Source organism: Palaemon carinicauda, unplaced genomic scaffold (assembly GCF_036898095.1).
Source record: "Palaemon carinicauda isolate YSFRI2023 unplaced genomic scaffold, ASM3689809v2 scaffold88, whole genome shotgun sequence".
NCBI classification, from domain to species: domain Eukaryota; kingdom Metazoa; phylum Arthropoda; class Malacostraca; order Decapoda; family Palaemonidae; genus Palaemon; species Palaemon carinicauda.
Window position 1 is genome coordinate 116,462 of NW_027172181.1, and position 19,864 is coordinate 136,325.

At 44.8% G+C, this 19,864-nt stretch overlaps 2 protein-coding genes across 2 annotated transcripts in view; both read left to right on the forward strand.

Moving 5' to 3' along the window:
• LOC137637607 (zinc finger protein 721-like) overlaps positions 1-19,864 on the forward strand; it is a 313,366-nt gene that overhangs the window by 92,603 nt on the left and 200,899 nt on the right.
• LOC137637604 (zinc finger protein 665-like) lies at positions 10,417-19,110 on the forward strand. Its single transcript, XM_068369752.1, has 3 exons — positions 10,417-10,891; positions 17,393-18,581; positions 18,660-19,110. Exons 1-3 carry the CDS (start codon positions 10,417-10,419, stop codon positions 19,108-19,110), a joined length of 2,115 nt encoding a protein of 704 aa, XP_068225853.1.

A 19,864-nucleotide genomic window follows, 5' to 3' on the forward strand; every position in this document is an offset into this window, starting at 1 on the left:
TGTGCACGGACTGTGGTAAAGCATTTTGCTCTGAAGGTTTCCTCAAGAATCATCATAGAAGGAGGTGCTATAAAATCTGATATTGTGATCTGGAATAAAGGAGAAAAAACAGCAGAGATTACAGATGAAAGTTCTTGTGCCTTCGCACAATTACCCAGGCCATTAGCTCTCAGAGTCGACGAGGTGACATGGTGCCTCTAAACCGCTCATGCTAAGCATAGAGTAGTACCTCAGGTCAGGCACTAGCCAGTTAGTTTTTCGAACTTACACCCACCTAACGGTGAGTCTCCACTGTAAAGATCGTAGGAGTTTGTATATAGCGCTGTAACAAATGACAGATTTGGAAATAATTTGTATTTTTGTTGTATCCTTGTACAATCCTGGAGCTCTTAACACACTGATCCCGCCATCACCTTCCCCCAGGAAGTCCTGCCACAATTGCAAAGTGACGTTCAGTTACAACAGCTGGTGTGAGCAGGGTGGTTGGTCTAACTCTTACTCTCCCTTCGCTAACTACCGTAGGGTAGTTACACATTGCTAAAAGTTTTACAGCTAGTTCCAGCTGTTGCCAAAAGGTATCTCCAGTGTAAAGAGCTCCAGGGTTGTGTAGTTAGGGAAAATACAAGGTATTTTCAAGTTTCTCATTTTAGCCTAATTATTACTATTAGAAGCCAAGGGGCAAAAGCAAATAGCTACTAGCCCAAAGGACCAAATAGTTGACAGTCTGGTGCAGTAAAGAAATGTAAATGTAAAGAATAAACTATGTAAGAGAAATGAAAAATGAAATTATTTTAAGATAGATAACAATGTTGAATAAATAAGCATTATAAAAACTAGGAAAGGAGACAACGTCAACAGAAAAGCCTTTGTACTAAGTTTGAACTTGTAAATATCTGCTGATTCAGTTGCAGGGGCAGTAGTTTATGGGCTTAGTCACAGCCTAAACAAAGCTTAGAGAATGATATACAGCATTAAGCCTTTTGAAAGAATGCTGGTGACATTGTCTCTTTTTGAAAGTAATACTGGATGATTCTACCTGCTTCTTGTAGTGTAGTGAAGTTATGAAAGTCAGTTGGGAGGAAGAATTAAAAGCCAGTCTACTTGTATTAGAATATGAAGCCATACAGTTATTTAGAAGTACTATGGTATGGAGTTAGCTTCGTTTTGGGGGTTTTAATATAAGAATAGTAATAAGGTAGAAATGTATCATCATTTTTAAGATTTATGTGATTTTCTTGATGTAATCTCTTATGGTCTTAGTGATTAGTTTAGGTTATATAATTGTCATTGGATTGTCCTTGAGAGAAGAATCTTCATTAAAATATCTAAAAATTTGGTTTCTCTTTCATTTCCACAATTGCTCTTCTCAAACATTTCAATCTGCGTTGGTCTCTCTGGAGAGAGAGTTTCTCATCAAATAATTTTACAGCATTCTTATTACAGTACTGTATTCAGGTTTCACAAGAATGAAGTTAAGATTTAAATATATTTTTTCCGTAACGAATACAAACCACGCTATTTAATTGGGGTATTACTTTCAGCTTAGCAGAAATGACGAGCCATTAAAATTTAGCGAGGGTTAACTACCCATGCCGCTAGTTAGTGTGGAAGGTAGGGGTTAGCTTGCTACCACTCCCACTCACACACCGGTGATTTAACTCCCTTTACTTTTAGCTCGAATGAAGACCGGTTGTAACCGCTCTTCCTACTCGCCTATTTTGGATTGCCATTAATTTTTGTCTTTTAACTTCCTTTTTCATATATATGTAGTATATATGAAAACATTCTTAATATATATATGTATATATATATATATATATATATATATATATATATATATTTATATATATATATATATATACAGTGATACCTCTGGATACGAAAGTTTCTGCTTACGAAAAATTCAGGATACGAAAAGTGATTCGAAGATTTTTATGCCCCAGTATACGAATAAAATTTCAGGATACGAAAACCTTGCAAGATCCCAACTCTTCGCCGAGAGTAATTTTAAAAAGCGCGTCGCCAGACTTTGAACTTGGGTAGACTCACTTACAGCCTCCCGCTCACCCATTGGTTATCTCCCTACTCAGATGCTAGCTGACGCCATAAGATCCTGCTTTCCTATTGGTCGGCAACTATCCCAGCTTGCTTACGCACGGGCGTTCATCTCTCTCTCTCTCTTTTCGTTCCGACCGCGGTATCGTTAACAGACATTGTGTGCTTTCGCTTGTTTGACATAGTGTTAATATACAGTACATTCGTACGCCACGTGTTATCGTTATTAAACATTCGTTACTGTGCACTGTACTGTATTAGTGTTTACTATACATAGTACTGTATATAACGTACGTAGTGTATTATATTACGTATTACTGTAGCCATGGGTCCCAAGAATGTTGCCGAAGGAAAGAAGAAGAAGACAATGCTCTCGATGTAGACGAAACTTTAAATCGTAAAAAAGTACGAGTCTGGCATGCGTTTAAGTGCGATCGCCAAGGAGTATGGCCGGAATCCATCTACGATAGGCACCATCCTGAAGCAGAAGGCGGCCATCAAAGCAGTGACACCTTCTAAGGGCGTCACTATTTTCTCCAATAAGAGAACCCACGTGTATGACGAGATGGAGAGGCTGCTTCTTGTGTGGATCAAAGACAAAGAGATCTCAGGAGACACCATCATTGAGACTACAATTTGCCAGAAGGCCTCCGCCATTTTCGGTGATCTCGTGCGTTCTCAGGCCGAAGAAGGGGCAGGAGAAGGAACATCCCAGCAGGAACCCCCAGAGTTCAAGGCTTCTCGGGGGTGGTTCGAGAAATTCAAGAAAAGGACTGGCATTCATTCAGTGGTACGGCATGGGGAGGCAGCCAGCTCGGACACGAAGGCCGCCGAAGCCTTTGTTAAAACGTTCGACGAGTTGACTCTGCAGGAAGGCTACAGTTCGCAGCAAGTTTTCAATTGCGACGAAACTGGACTTTTTTGGAAGAAAATGCCTTGTCGGACGTGCATCACGGCGGAGGAGAAGAGGCTACCCGGACATAAGCCTATGAAGGACAGGCTTACCCTTGCTTTTTGTGCAAACGCCAGTGGGGACTGCAAGATAAAGCCCCTGCTGGTGTACCATTCAGAAAATCCCCGAGCCTTCAAAGCCCACGAAGTCATCAAGGAGAACCTTCCCGTGATGTGGAGGGCGAATGCTAAAGCCTGGGTAACGAGGCAACTTTTCATTGATTGGATGAATGTCTGCTTCGGTCCGACTGTCCGAAAATATTTGGAAGAAAAGCGCCTCCCTATGAAATGTCTGCTGGTGTTGGACAATGCTCCAGCTCACCCTCCTGGCCTCGAGGAATATCTTCTGGCCGAGTATTCCTTCATAAAGGTCCTATATCTACCGCCTAACACCACCCCTCTCCTCCAGCCCATGGACCAGCAAGTTATTTCAAATTTTAAGAAATTGTACACAAAGCATCTCTTCCAGAGATGTTTCCAAGTCACAGAGAGTACAAACCTCACTCTGCGTGAATTCTGGAAAGATCACTTAAATATCGTGATATGCCTCAAACTCATCGATCTCGCTTGGCAGGAAGTTTTGAGGCGTACCCTGAACTCATCTTGGAGGAAGCTGTGGCCTGATGCTGTCTCTGCACGAGACTTCGAGGGGTTCGGGAAGCCTGGAGGCGAAGCCGAGATCGTTGACAATCCTGAACCCATTCAGCAGTCTGAGGTGGCTGACATTGTACATCTTGGTACGTCCATGGGGCTGGAAGTTAGCGCCGAGGATATAGATGAACTTATCGAGGAGCACCACGAGGAGTTGACGACGGAGGAGTTGGAGAGATGCAAGTGAGTGTTGTTCAAGAGCAGTTCTCTAGCAGTGATGGAGGAGGATGTTACACCTTTGAAAACGGCAGACATTAAGGAAATTCTCGCATGGTTCCATAAAATGGCAGACTACGTCGAAAAGGAACATCCAGAAAAAGTTTATACCAACCGTGCGCTTCAACACTGCAATGACGTTTGCCTAACGCATTTTAGAAATGTGTTGAAAAGTAGGCAGAAACAAGCTTCAATGGATATTTTCTTATTAAAGAGGCCAGCGGTATTAGTAGGCCAAGACGAAGGTGAAAGTGAAGAAAAGAAACAGAAAAGAGGAAGTGATGAAGAATTAGAAGGTGAAAGTAAAGAAAAGAAACAGAAAAAAGAAAGTGATGAAGAAGTAGAAGAGATTTAGAAAATATGAAAAACGTAGTTATAAAAAAGCAAAAAAAAAAAAAAATTAATTTTAAGTTTTATGTTACCGTTAAGTGTTAAAGTAATTTTTTCTTTCATTTTATAGTTTTCCATACGTATGTTAAGTGTTAATTATTTCTGCCATTTTTTTATTTTGTAAAGTTTAAGTGTTAATGTGTTAAGTGTGTAAATTACTGTACGTAGTCTATCACTTGTTACGTTTTCTGCCTTATGCCATCCTCCTCTGCCGCGACTTCGCTATCGGACATCGTCTCAATCAAAAGTTAAGTTTCAACTTTTTTGTTACACTAATTAACTGTAACCTTTTTTTCAGGGTATCAACCCTTAATTTAGGTGTACGTACAGGTGACAATACACCTTAATTGATCCAAATGCTTTACATACAGTACCGTAACTTTTATACAGTAGTAAAGAAAACGGACCGTTTCGTAGGGCTTGGGGGGGATAACTAGGCTATAACTACATTATTGAATAATCTCATAGTGGTTTCTGGAATGGATTAGGCTGTTTTTAACGGTTGGGTTAATTATTGAATGATAGAAATGGCTGCATTGCATGTTTATTACTACAGTTTAGCGTGTTTATGGAAGAAAAGGTGTCTTTTCGTAAGGCTTGGAACGGATTAGGCTATTTACATGTAAAACGCGACTCAGGATACGAAAAAATCAGGATACGAAACCGTATCCTGAACGGGTTACTTTCGTATCCTGAGGCATCACTGTATATATATATATATATATATATATATAGAAATGTTGTAAGTTTAATTTTTAGTGTTTGTGCTGTGCTTCTGATAACATATATGACAGGTTCTCAAGACACTTGTGAAAGGCTGGGGATCCTTACCTTTCGACCTCTCCCCCCTTGTCCATCGGTCTTCCCGTCGCCAGATAACCTGTTGACTCGGCCGCCACCACAGGGAAATCTTCATCTTTTGGACCACCCTCCTCGTTCAACTGTTGTCTTTGTCTTTCCCTCTTCCACGGGGAACATTTGATTACTGAGGGAAGGGAGTGTGGCCTTTCCGAGATAGACTTCGGTCTTTCTCTTCTCAAGGTTGTTCACCTTGCATGGACTTCCGACAGTGTTCTAACGGGGGAGGTTCTTTCCCGTTTGCGGGTTAGGTTCCGCTTCCGATTGGTTTTTAATTATTTAAGTGAAATTATAATTATTTGTAATTTAACTTTGTTCCAACACAGGGAATTACCTCGAACTACTTTCTTAGGAGTTACCTGGAACCTCCTCTCAACCGACCAGAGTTTTGTGTAGTTTACCCTACTTCCGTTTTCTGTGATGGTAGGCCTAGGCGGAAGGATACGTGCCCTGAGGGCAATCTCGAGGAAGTCCTCATGTTAGCTTGGGTCTTGACCTTCAGTAAGTTCTCTGGTCGCGTCGTGATTTCATCTCAACGCTCTCCGTATCTCAGTGCGACCCTTTGTGTCCCCGACTCTTGTGTTCCAAGTGTGTTTTCTCGTGGTCCGTTGTGCTTTCCCTCGTGCTTTTGCGCTTATAACTATTCCCTCGTGTTTTCCCTTGTGTTTATTAGTTTTCTCTTATCATTTTCCGCTACGTTCCTGTGTCTGGTGGTACTGTGATAGTGCGTTATGGAGCATAAACCGCCGTTGTCCTGGGCCTAAGGCCGGGAAGTCGTGTGGGGCGTTCTTGTCCAAGCCCGATGTGGACCCGCACTCCCTTTGTTCCTCGTGTAGGGGTAAAGTATGCTCTCCTTCGGACACGTGAAAAGAGGAAAGAGGCTTCACACAAGGATTCAAGATCCCGAAGATTCCATCTTCCAAGGGGAATCAAAACGGGGAATCCTTGGTCCCTGTCTCTTCTGAAGCGGTTTTTCCTTGACAGACCACCATCAGCAAACAAGAAAGCATCAACAGACTGATCTCTAGATCACTGTTTGCTGATGGCTAGTTTACGGTTTGCTGATCGCTATCTTGCCGATCACCAGATCGCCAATTACTAGCTTTGCTCTGATCATTGACTTCTAATCCCTGCAATGACTAACGATCTCTGATTGCTAACGTTCCAATCACGATTGCTAGTCAACAACCAGTCCTCAGCTTGCTGATCACTAGGTCACCGATGGGCAGCTCATCTTTCTTCGATCATCGAACTCCGCTCGCTGATCTCTGACCAGCCCATCGTCAGCTTGCTGATCTCTGACCAACCAGGAGGGACCATAGTCAGCTTGCTAATCTCTAGCTCACCGATCACTGGTCCACGATCGATTGCTGATCATCAGAGGCTTACCATCACCAACTGACTATCATTAAACCATTCTGCTGTCTCTCAGGGCTCTCAAAGCAGATTACCAACTCATTTATCGCCGACCTACCTTGGCTGACTGACCAGACAGCCTTCATCTGCCTGTCAGTTACATTCCTGGGCTCACAGACCACCGATTCACTGATCATCGGCAATTCGCCTGCAGTTCGTGACTCAGACTTACTAGTCAATCTCTGCCCGTAGTTCCCTAGATCAGAAGGTATACAACATACTTCTCGCTACTGGCCATTCGCCATCACACTAAAGTGATCGGCAAATGATTGACAACCCTCATCAGTGGCTTGTCAACAGGGATTACTTGCGAGCACTCTCCAACTGCACATTGACCACGATACCCAACCGTTAACCATTGATTAACATTCGCCAGATTGATTCTATTCTAAGGAATAGCATCAATCCCATCAGAGCGCATAGTAGGGTTAAGCGTTGCCTTCCTTCTGTCGAAAGGATGTGCAAGGAGCTGTCCCTTTGGGTCGATGTCCACACCATGTTGGAGTTCGAACAAGGGCTAAGTAGTTAGGTCTTCATTTGCACACTGGACCTGACTCCTGTTAGGCTATCAAGGTCTGCTCCTGCATCTTCCACCGGACACTGTCCTACCTCACCTCTGCCGAGGGGGTAATGCCAGGGAGGGGCTTCCTCTCTTCCACCTTCGGAGGAAGTTTCCCCTCGCACGGAGAGTTCACCACCGATGGAAGTCAGGAGGGACATGACAATGCAGCTTTTGATGCTTGAGCCCTTCCTCCTTCCACGAAAGGAACTGAAGGACTCCAAGACTCATCCTAAGTCCTCTTCAAGAACCTCCAAGTCTACAGATGCAGCCTGTCACTCGAGGGATGTGTGCGACCCACCCGGAGAAGAGCTCTCGGGGGTGGAAAAAGGAGACTTCGCTGAGAGTCCGAGTCCAACGCTGAAAGGAGAGCAGAAAGAGTCGGACCATGCATTCTGTCAGGTTCTGACTCTCATCAGGATTCTCAATGGGTTTATCAACTGAGAGAGCAAAGACACGGTGTGTTTTGCACCTAGAAGCCCTCAGAGACCAGTGCATCCTTGCCTTGGACTCAGGGCGTGAAAGGTGCCAGGGCTACGATCACCCTACAGCTCTTTGAGCTCTCCTCCTCGCAACGTACCGGCTCTACCACCAAGCTTCTCCCACCTCCTGTCTGCAGCAGAGGAATTATTCTGAGATCTTAGATGTGCCTCGTCCAACTCCTCTTCTTCCCATACAGGCTACTTTGTGGCTTGATGTTTGGTTATGGACCTTGGAAATCCTGGTAAGAACTGAGGATTTCTCAAAGAAATGTACCAGGGTTTTCACCATTACTCTCACCTGTACCAGGCTTCTGGGAGTCTCCTGCTTGAGGTGGACCCTTTGCTTCCTCGCCTGTTCCGGCAACTAACCCCTTTAGTCCGCCAGAGACTGCAGACAGTGGACTAGGGGAGCAGTTCTTGGATAACCTGGCCAAAGCCAGTAGGCCAGAAATGGCTCCAGTAGCTACAGCCGAGGCAGTTCCCCTCTCTCCTCAGCAGCATTTAGTTCCACTCTTCAGGCCAGCAAACGACAGTGCTAAACATCAGTCTAACCAGTGGTAGTGGCTCTCAACAGTTCCTGTACAGGTAGTGGCACTCTACAAGAAGGGGCAGAGGCACACTCAAAGGTACTCTTCGGGACATTAGACGGCAGTGTCCCCCTCCAGGGCAGCAGACGACAGTGTCCCCCTCCAAGGCAGCAGACAGCAGTTTCCCCCTCCATGGCAGCAGACGGCAGTATCCCCCTCCAGGGCAGCAGACGGCAGTGTCCCCCTCCAGGCCAGCAGACGGCAGTGTCCCCCTCCAAGGCAGCAGACGGCAGTTTCCCCCTCCATGGCAGCAGACGGCAGTATTCCCCTCCAGGGCAGCAGCTGGCAGTGTCCCCCTCCATGGCAGCAGACGGCAGTGTCCCCCTCCAAGGAAGCAGACGGCAGTTTCCCCCTCCATGGCAGCAGACGGCAGTATCCCCCTCCAGGGCAGCAGACGGCAGTGTCCCCCTCCAGGGCAGCAGACGGCAGTGTCCCCCTCCAGGCCAGCAGACTGCAGCGTCCCCCTCCAGGCCAGCAGACGGCAACAAGCTTGGACCTTTCTCATGTCACAAGCTGGGTACTTTGTTTGAATACTTTGACCTTGACCAAAAAGGCTCTTGCTTGGTGTTAATTGCTAAGAAATTTGCATCATAAACCTAATGGGACTGTATTTTAAAATAGGACTTTTATATTTTATTTCTTTTTTTTTGGGTGTGAGGGTGTCCTAGGAAAAAAACCAGGTACTTGTGTTTTATATTGATATAGGGGTGCCCAATTAGTGGGAGGGTTTTTTCTTTTCAAATAATTTTTCAGTCTTGTATTGTTTTTCAATTCTTATTCCATGTCATAGGAATGAATTTTTGTTACTAAGTCGTCTTCCCTTCGTTCAAGTATCCTCAGTACATGAGGACAAATGCCCACTTACAAGATGAGGAAGTCTTCAGGTGGACACCTCCTCCCTCTCTCTGATCTGGGCGTCTTATCAAGGGGAGGGAAGCCAGTCGTCTTTCCTTGGCCCTCATCGCTCCCTTCTGGCCTCGGAAGGACTGGTTCCCAGACCTTTTTGAGGTCCTAGTGAAGCCTCCTGTCAGATTGCTAGCAAAACCAGATCTACTAAGCCTCACTTTCATTGTCTTCATCAGGGGCTCCACATGCTTTATCTTCATGCTTGGAGCCTGTCAGGAGGTTCTCAAGGTAAGAAGTCTTTTCATCTTGTTAGCCTAAGCCATGTGATGCTCTACATGTCGAGTTTATGAAGTCAAATGGGCAGTTTTTTTTTTTTTTACACTGGTGCCAGATGAAAGGTCATTCTTCATCCAGACCCTCTCAGTCTAAAATTGCAGAATTCCTGGTTCATCTTCACAGGGATGGAGGGTATCTGTTGTTCTTGAGAAGGTACTGGACAGCACAAAGGCAACCAGAAAGAAACAACTTACTAAGTGAGTAATGTTACTTTGTCATAACACTAGAACCAAAGCAAAGGCAGAGGGAGAGATATGAAAGAGTTTGTGGTAAATGTTCCTGTCTGTGCAAGATTACTATAAAGCATTGTGCTGTTCATTATTCTGGAGGAAGGCTCAGAGGTGCATAGCAGTATTAGCACGACAATTTTGATGGTGACTGGAGAGGAAGTACAGTAAAGGAAATAAGACAATGGATGAAACTCTTTGTCTTTTTGAAGAGCAAGGGGAAAACTATTTAAAGAATAAAACCAATAATGTCACAGGAAATACTGTGTATTATAGAATCTACAGAGGATATGAGATTTTTAGATGCCTGAAATGTGTAACAAGAGCAGATAGAACACAGATCAATGTCTGTGGTTTGTATGTTTAGGAAAAATACAAATTACAGTACTTTATGAATCTATTTTATTTTTAGAAACCTCCATTATTTTTATTGAGTTTTCCTCTTCTCCAACTGATTGTAGTTTTCTTTTCTTCCAGACTTTTCATCTCAAAGGAAGGAATCATCCACCTCTTGCCGCTAAAGCTTGTAAGCTACCGAAGGTATATGCAAGAGATGTAAGACTGGAAAAGAAAGGGTCATATTGGAAGTTTTTCTTGTTAAGTATGATGTCTGAGAATAGGAAGTTTAGTCTTAATTTCCTCTTTGAAGTTTATCGAAAATAATATTAAGGGGTGTGTCATCTTGTGATAGGGAGAGGATGATGAATTCTGAACCACCTTTTGAATTTTCAATGAAAAGTGAAATTGAAGATCTATTGTCACCTGCAGTCGATCCAGAAAATAATGATACGTCTGGAAGTGTTGCTCTCTTTAATGATGGCGCTCTTTTCTTGGATCCAAAAATGGAAGTCAAAGTAGAGCCGGAAATATTTTATTCAAGCGAAATCTACTTGAAAAATTCCTTCGAGTACGATGCATCATTGAGTGAAAACGGTTCATTAAGTTGTAAAGGGGATGTCGATGATGAGGAAAGTGTAGACACTTACTTAGGGAGAGCTGTGAAAGAGGATAAAGGAAAAGAAAAGGGAAGACTTTCATGTGTGATCAGTGGAATAGAATTATTACAGAAAGATGTTCTGAATCAAGAGGTGAATCAAATAAATGAGAAGCAGATGAAAAAAATGATCTTTGGTAATGTTAACTCCAATGCTCTAGCTAGAAAGCCATTCACATGCTGTGGCTGTGGGAAAACATTTTCTTATAAATCATATCTTACAGTGCATTTAAGAAATCACACAGGAGAGAAACCATACACATGTAATGTCTGTAGCAAAGCATTTACTATGAAAAATCATTTTTCAATATTAAACTTAGCCGGTGATCATATAAGCTGTCAGCTCTGCTGCCCGAAAGAAAAACCTAAGGACAAAATACGCCAGCGATCGCTATACAGGTAGGGGGTGTTCATCAACAGCGCCATCTGTCGAGCAGGTACTCAAGTACTCCCAGTAAACACAGAATCAATTTTCTCTCTGTCGTGCCACCGGCAAGACCTACTAAATACGCTGTTGCTTTCTGGATTGATTTTCACGTTTTTTGGTGAAGTATTCATTTCTGGTTATTAGCTTTCGCTGTGCAGAGGTTATCTTCAATACTTCCTTGCATTCTTTGATTGAATTTTGGATTATTTGTTGACGACTTGGATAGATTTTGAATTCCCCCTTTGACTAATTCAAGATGTCTGACCCTTCTCAAGTCCCCAAATACAGGAAGTGTAGTGCTAGGGACTGTTCAAGGCGTCTTCCGAAGGCCTCTATCGATCCGCACACCATTTGTTCCAATTGTCGGGGTAAAACCTGTCAATTGGAAGATCGATGTGAGGAATGCGTTGGGCTTTCGGAATTCGATTTTCAAGAATTCCTGAAATATTCACGTAGGCTAGAGAGAGATAGAGTCAGGAGGAGTTCGTCCCGCTCAGTTGATTTTTCCTCTCCCCATGCCCCACAACCTATTCCTTCCCCTGTAGTGGTTACTCCCGATCCCCCTTCTAGCACTCATCAACCTTCGATGGCAGATATGATGCGTGCCATCCAGGCTCTGGGTGAGAGTGTCGAGTCATTGGCGAATGACCGCAACCAACTCATGGCAGACGTCAGGGAGTTGAAGGGTAAGAGTGCAGTGGGAAGTGAAGTGAGTGTTAGTGCAGTGAAAAGTGTTAGTGTTGCGCATGAGGGTGCGTCTGTTCGTGCCTGTCGTCCTCCCAGTCCGGGACCTCTTGCAAGCTCCCAAGCCCAGGGGAGAAGCAATGTCGTACGACCAAAGGGTTCGACAGGCTTTAATCAGCGGACAGACGTTCCCTCCGTGGTTTCGGACGTATCTTTCCTAGATCGCCCCACCCACAAGAAGACGAGTGAGCCCGTTCATTCCTCGTCTGCGGAAGAGGTTTCACGCCAGAAACGATGGACCAAGGTCTCACGGCCTCTCAAACGCAAGGTCCCTTCCGCGCAAGTCCAACGGCCCAGGTGTAGCCACTGGGTCAGTTCGGACTCGCTGCAGTCTTCCGACGACTGCACACCTCCTAAGAGAGGCAAAGTGGTACCGCAACAGGCAGTAACACCGTCTGTTGCCGCACCTGCTGCTGTAGACCCTAAGTGGTCTTTGCTACAGTCTATGCAGACACAGTTAGCTTCTTTTATGCAGGAGTATCGTGCGGAGAAGGTTGACGCTGCACCCGTTAGCCTACAACCAACCACGGTTGTGCGTCCAGTAGACGCTGAGGCTACCTGCTCCCGCACTCCAGCTGTGAGAGTTCCACCACCCATGCGCAGTCGACCCTGCCAGACGCATGTTGACGTTCACCGACGCACGGAACCCTCCGTTGACGTTCGCGTGTTACCACAACAACAGGAGGGTGGAGTTAAGTTGCCGTGTTTTGACGCTGTGCGTCAACCTCCGCAACCCACTGTGGTTTCCGCTACTCGACCGCAGCAGTCAGGAGTAGACGCTTTGCGTCCCCACACAGCCATGGTTGTTGCCAGCTCACAGACTGACCAACAGTTCCATGACGTTGGGTCCAGTGCAGCCACGTATGCACCCGTGCTGCCGGACTCAGCCGACCAGCTTATTCCTACTCCTTTGCCGCTTCCTCCTCAACATTCAGACGATGGACTCTCTGATGATGACGATGCTGCACATCTTGACGACCCGCACACGGACATCGACGAACCCAAGACCACGCCTCCCTCCTTGGACTTTAGGAAAGTGCTTGCACTGTTCAAGGATTTATATCCTGATCAGTTTGTGTCTGCAGCACCTCGCTCTCCTCACTCTGAGTTCGTTTTAGGCACGCAGTCATGCGCACCTGCCTTTACGAAGCTCGTCCTCGCCCGCTCGTCCAAGAGAGCTTTAAGAGTGCTGGGAGATTGGTTGCAGTCCAAAAAGCAACTTGGGAAGACAGCCTTCATGTTTCCCCCTGCCAAGCTTGCTTCCAGATCTAGCGTCTGGTATGCCACGGGAGAAGTTCTCGGCTTGGGAGTTCCTGCCTCTGCCCAGGGCGACTTCTCAAGTCTGGTAGACTCTCCCCGCAGGCTGGCCATGAGACGCTCCAAGATTTGTTGGACTCCTTCGGATTTGGACCATCTGATGAAAGGAGTCTTTCGAGCGTTCGAAGTTTTCAACTTTTTGGACTGGTGTTTGGGAGCGTTGAGCAGGAAGACCTCCCCTTCTGACAAGGAAACTTCCATGCTCATAATGTCCTGCATGGACAAAGCCATACGGGACGGTTCTAGTGAGCTTGCGGCTTCTTTCGTTTCCGGGGTCCTCAAGAAACGGGAACACCTTTGCTCCTTCTTGTCAGCTGGAGTCACCCCATGTCAAAAGTCGGAACTTATGTTTGCTCCTCTCTCGAAGTGCCTCTTCCCTGAGGAGTTGATCAAGGAGATTGCCACCTCCTTGATTCAAAAAGACACCCATGACCTGGTTGCGTCATCCGCACGCAAAGCCACCCCTTTGCCCTCCGTGCCTAGACCCAGGATGGACACTCCAGCGTCAAGGTTCATTCCGCCCTTTCGTGGCAGAGCCCCCAGCAGAGGAGGTGCTCGTGCCGAAGGTCAACGTGGGAGCAAGAAGAAGGGTTCCAAGTCCTTTAGAGGCAGAGTCTGACTGCCACCTTCTTCAGACAGCAGTGGGAGCCAGGCTCAAGAACTACTGGCAGGCCTGGGAGAACAGGGGCGCAGACGCACAATCTGTGAAGTTACTCAGAGAGGGGTACAAGATTCCATTCTTGCGCAATCCCCCTCTAGCAACAACTCCCATTGACCTCTCTCCCAGGTACAGAGAGGAGGACAAGAGACTAGCTTTGCAGCAAGAGGTGTCTCTCTTACTACAAAAGGGAGCGGTAGTCAAAGTCCGGGACCATCAATCCCCGGGCTTCTACAACCGTCTCTTCTTAGTGGTGAAGAAGACAGGAGGGTGGAGGCCGGTGCTAGACGTCAGTGCTCTGAATGTCTTTGTCACAAAGCAGACGTTCACCATGGAGACGACAAAGTCGGTTCTAGCATCGGTCAGGAAGGAAGACTGGATGGTCTCGTTAGACCTAAAGGACGCTTACTTTCACGTCCCCATCCACCCAGATTCCCAACCTTTTCTAAGGTTCGTGTTCGGGAAGGTTGTATACCAATTTCAAGCCCTGTGCTTTGGCCTAAGCACGGCACCTCTTGTTTTTACGAAACTGATGAGGAATATTGCCAAATTCCTACATTTAGCAGACATCAGAGCCTCCCTCTATTTGGACGACTGGCTTCTAAGAGCTTCGTCAAGTAGTCGCTGTCTGGAGAATCTAAAGTGGACTCTGGATCTGACCAAAGAATTGGGTCTCCTGGTCAATATGGAAAAGTCTCAACTCGTCCCATCACAAACTATAGTGTACCTAGGAATGGAGATTCAGAGTCAAGCTTTTCGGGCTTTTCCGTCGGCCCCCAGAATCAGTCAAGCCCAAGAATGCATCCAGAACATGCTAAAGAAGGACCGATGTTCAGTCAGACAGTGGATGAGTCTGATAGGGACGCTTTCATCACTGGACCAGTTCATTGCGTTAGGGAGACTCCACCTCCGACCCCTTCAATTTCACTTAGCTGTTCACTGGAGAAAGGACAAGACGCTAGAAGCGGTCTCGATCCCTATTTCCGAGAAGATGAAGTCGTCACTGACTTGGTGGAAGGACAACATTCTCCTCAGGGAGGGTCTGCCACTGGCTGTTCAGACCCCCAACCACGTTCTCTTCTCGGACGCATCGGAAACGGGCTGGGGTGCGACATTAGACGGTCGGGAATGCTCGGGCACGTGGAATGCGGATCAAAGAGCGTTGCATATCAACTGCAAGGAGCTACTGGCAGTTCATCTGGCCTTGAGAAGCTTCAAGTCCCTCCTTCTAGGCAAGGTGGTGGAGGTGAACTCCGACAACACCACAGCCTTGGCGTACATCTCCAAGCAAGGAAGGACTCATTCGATGACGTTGTACGAGATCGCAAGGGACCTCCTCACCTGGTCAAAAGATCTAAACCTATCTTTAGTAACGAGGTTCATTCAAGGCAACATGAATGTCATGGCAGACCGCCTCAGCCGGAAGGGTCAAATCATCCCAACAGAATGGACCCTTCACAAGGATGTATGCAAGGGACTATGGGCCTTGTGGGGCCAGCCTACCATAGATCTATTTGCAACCTCGATGACCAAGAGGCTCCCAATTTATTGCTCGCCGATTCCGGACCCAGCAGCAGTTCATATAGATGCCTTTCTTCTGGATTGGTCCCATCTAGACCTTTATGCATTCCCCCCGTTCAAGATTGTCAACAGAGTACTGCAGAAGTTCGCCTCTCACGAAGGGACAAGGTTGACGTTGGTTGCTCCCCTCTGGCCCGCGAGAGAATGGTTCACCGAGGTACTGCAATGGCTAGTAGACGTTCCCAGAACTCTTCCTCTAAGAGTGGACCTTCTGCGTCAGCCGCACGTAAAGAAGGTACACCCAAGCCTCCACGCTCTTCGTCTGACTGCCTTCAGACTATCGAAAGACTCTCGAGAGCTAGAGGCTTTTCGAAGGAGGCAGCCAGAGCGATTGCTAGAGCAAGGAGGACATCCACTCTTAAAGTCTACCAGTCGAAGTGGGAAGTCTTCCGACGCTGGTGCAAGTCGGTGTCAGTATCCTCAACCAGTACCTCTGTAACTCAGATAGCTGACTTCCTTTTATACCTAAGGAAGGAAAGATCTCTTTCAGCTCCCACGATCAAGGGTTACAGAAGCATGTTGGCAGCAGTCTTCCGTCACAGAGGCTTAGATCTTTCCAACAACAAAGTCTACAGGACCTCCTTAAGTCTTTTGAGACCTCGAAGGAGCGTAGTTTGGCCACTCCAGGTTGGAACTTAGACGTGGTACTAAGATTCCTTATGTCAGAAAGGTTCGAGCCACTTCAATCAGCCTCCTTTAAAGATCTCACTTTGAAGACCCTTTTCCTCGTCTGCTTAGCAACAGCTAAAAGAGTCAGTGAGATACACGCCTTCAGCAGGAACATCGGATTTTCATCTGAAACGGCTACATGTTCCTTACAGCTTGGTTTTTTAGCCAAAAACGAACTTCCTTCTCGTCCTTGGCCCAAATCGTTCGATATTCTAAGCCTTTCTAATTTGGTTGGAAATGAACGAGAAAGAGTCCTATGCCCTGTTAGAGCTCTTAAGTACTATTTGAGACGTACTAAACCTTTACGAGGACAGTCTGAAGCTTTATGGTGCGCTATTAAGAAACCTTCTTTACCTATGTCGAAGAATGCAGTTTCTTATTATATCAGACTTTTGATTCGAGAAGCTCATTCCCATCTGAATGAGGAGGACCATGCTTTGCTGAAGGTAAGGACACATGAAGTTAGAGCTGTCGCAACTTCAGTAGCCTTCAAACAAAACAGATCTCTGCAGAGTGTGATGGACGCAACCTATTGGAGAAGCAAGTCAGTGTTCGCGTCATTTTACCTTAAAGATGTCCAGTCTCTTTACGAGAACTGCTACACCCTGGGACCATTCGTAGCAGCGAGTGCAGTAGTGGGTGAGGGCTCAACCACTACATTCCCATAATCCCATAACCTTTTTAATCTTTCTCTTGAAATGTTTTTTATTGTTGTTTTTTGGGTTGTCCGTAAGGCTAAGAAGCCTTTCGCATCCTGGTTGATTTGGCGGGTGGTCAAATTCTTTTCTTGAGAAGCGCCTAGATTAGAGGTTTTGATGAGGTCCTTTAGTATGGGTTGCAACCCTTCATACTTCAGCTCCTAGGAGTCGCTCAGCATCCTATGAGGATCGCGAGGCTCAGTAAGGAAGACGTACTTAAAAAGGCAGAGTAATTGTTCAAGTCGACTTCCTTACCAGGTACTTATTGATTTTATGTTTGTTATTTTGAATAACTGCTAAAATGAAATACAAAATACTTAGCTCTTAAATGTAAACATATAATGCTGGTCTCTACCCACCCCCCTGGGTGTGAATCAGCATATATGATCACCGGCTAAGTTTAATATTGAAAAATTTTATTTTCATTAGTAAAATAAATTTTTGAATATACTTACCCGGTGATCATATATTAAAGGACCCTCCCTTCCTCCCCAATAGAGACCCAGTGGACCGAGGAGAAAATTGGTTCTGTGTTTACTGGGAGTACTTGAGTACCTGCTCGACAGATGGCGCTGTTGATGAACACCCCCTACCTGTATAGCGATCGCTGGCGTATTTTGTCCTTAGGTTTTTCTGTCGGGCAGCAGAGCTGACAGCTTATATGATCACCGGGTAAGTATATTCAAAAATTTATTTTACTAATGAAAATAACATTTCACAAGACATTTAGGAATTCATATGGAAGAGAAGCCATACAAATGTAATGTCTGTAGCAAAGCTTTTACTAGAAAAGAACATCTCACTGCACATTTAAGAATTCACATGGAAGAGAATCCATACAAATGCAATGTCTGTTGCAAAGCTTTTACAAGAGAAGCACATCTTACTCGACATTTAAGAATTCACACGGGAGAAGAGCCATACAATTGCGATGTCTGTAGCAAAACATTTATTTTAAAAGCACATCTCACCAGCCATTTAAGAGTTCACACAGGAGAGAAGCCATACAAGTGCGATGTCTGTAGCAAAACATTTACTAGAGAAACACATCTCACTGCACATTTAAGAATTCACACAGGAGAGAAGCCATGCAAATGTAATGTCTGTAGCAAAACATTTAATACAAAAGCACATCTCGCTACACATTTAAGAGTTCACACAGGAGAGAAGCCATACAAGTGCGATGTCTGTAGCAAAACATTTAATACAAAATCATATCTCACTATACATTTAAGAATTCATATGGAAGAGAAGCCATACAAATGTAATGTCTGTAGCAAAACATTTATTTTAAAAGCACATCTCACCAGACATTTAAGAGTTCACACAGGAGAGAAGCCATACAAGTGCGATGTCTGTAGCAAAACATTTACTAGAGAAGCACATCTCACTGCACATCTAAGAATTCACACAGGAGAGAAGCCATACAAATGTAATGTCTGTAGGAAAACATTTAATACAAAAGCACATCTCGCTACACATTTAAGAGTTCTCACAGGAGAGAAGCCATACAAGTGCGATGTCTGTAGCAAAACATTTAATACAAAATCATATCTCACTATACATTTAAGAATTCATTTGGAAGAGAAGCCATACAAATGTAATGTCTGTAGCAAAACATTTACTACAAAAGCACATCTCACTGTACATGTAAGAAATCACACGGGAGAGAGGCCATACAAATGTAATGTCTGTAGCAAAACATTTAATGTAAATGGAGGTCTCACTGAACATTTAAGAATTCACACGGGAGAGAAGCCATACAATTGCGATGTCTGTAGCAAAGCATTTTCTAAGAAGTACAGACTTGCTGTACATTTTAGAGTTCACACAGGAGAGAAGCCATACAAGTGTGATGTCTGTAGCAAAACATTTACTTTGAAACACCATCTCACTGGACATGTAAGAATTCACACGGGAGAGAGGCCATACAAGTGCAATTTCTGTAGCCAATTCTTTACTTCGGAATACTATCTCACTAAACATAAGAAATCACATGAGAAGCCATACAAATGCAATGTCTGTAGCAAAACATTTAATACAAAACAAAGTCTCACTATACATACAAGAATTCACACAGGAGAGAAGCCATACAAGTGCAACATCTGTAGCATAACATTTAATACAAAATCACATCTCACTTACCATTTAAGTATTCACACGGGAGAGATGCCATACAAGTGCGATGTCTGTAGCAAAACATTTATTACAAAACAGTGTCTCACTATAAATTCAAGAAATCACACGGGAGAGAAGCCATACAAGTGCAACATCTGTAGCATAACATTTAATACAAAATCACATCTCACTGTACATTTAAGAATTCACACGGGAGAGAAGCCATACAAATGTAATGTCTGTAGCAAAACATTTACCCAGAAAAACACATCTCACTGTACATTCAAGATTTCACATGGGAGAGAGGCCATACAAGTGCAACGTCTGTAGCAAATTCTTTACTTCGGAAAAATATATCACTAAACATAAGAAATCACATGAGAGATCTATTCCAGTGTCATGAATGTAGCAAAACATATAATTTAAAACAGAGACTCGATAAACATTTAAAAACTCACATGGAAGAAAAACCATTCATGTGCAAGGACTGTGGTAAAGATTTTTGGTCTGAAGGTTTCCTCAAGAATCATCATAGAAGGAGGTGCTATAAAATCTGATATTGTGATCTGGAATAAAAGAGAAAAAACAGCAAAGATTATAGATGTGAGCGTTCTTATACCTTCGCATGATTGCCCAGGCCGTTAGCTCTCAGAGTCAACGAGGTGACATGATGCCTGCAAACAGCTCATGCGAAGAACAGAGTAGCCCCCCAGGTCAGGTACTAGCCATTTAGTTTTTTGGACTTGCACCCATCTAAAGGTGAGTCTTTACTGTAAATATCGTAAGGGTTTGTATATAGTGTAGTAATAAATGACAAATTTGGAAGAAATTTGCATTTTCCCTATGTATACAATCCTGGAGCTCTTAACACATACTGGTCCCGCCATCACCTTCCCCCAGGAAGCTCTGCCGCAATTGCACAGTGACTTTCAGTTACAAGTGGTGGTGTGAGCAGAGTGGTTGGTCCAACTCTTGCTCTCCCTTCGCTAACTAGCATAATTATTACTATTAGAAGCCAAGGGGCAAAAGCAAATTGCCACTAGCCCAAGGGACCAAATAGTTGACAGTCTGGTGCAGAGAAAAA

Excerpts from the sequence above, each read along its gene's own strand:
- LOC137637604 (XM_068369752.1), top strand. The coding sequence starts at position 10,417 with ATGGAAGTCAAAGTAGAGCCGGAAATATTTTATTCAAGCGAAATCTAC. Across the intron at positions 10,892-17,392 it reads TTCAATATTAAACTTAGCCG|GAATTCATATGGAAGAGAAG; the intron begins GTGATCATATAA and ends CAAGACATTTAG. Across the intron at positions 18,582-18,659 it reads CATGTAAGAATTCACACGGG|TGAGAAGCCATACAAATGCA; the intron begins AGAGAGGCCATA and ends TAAGAAATCACA.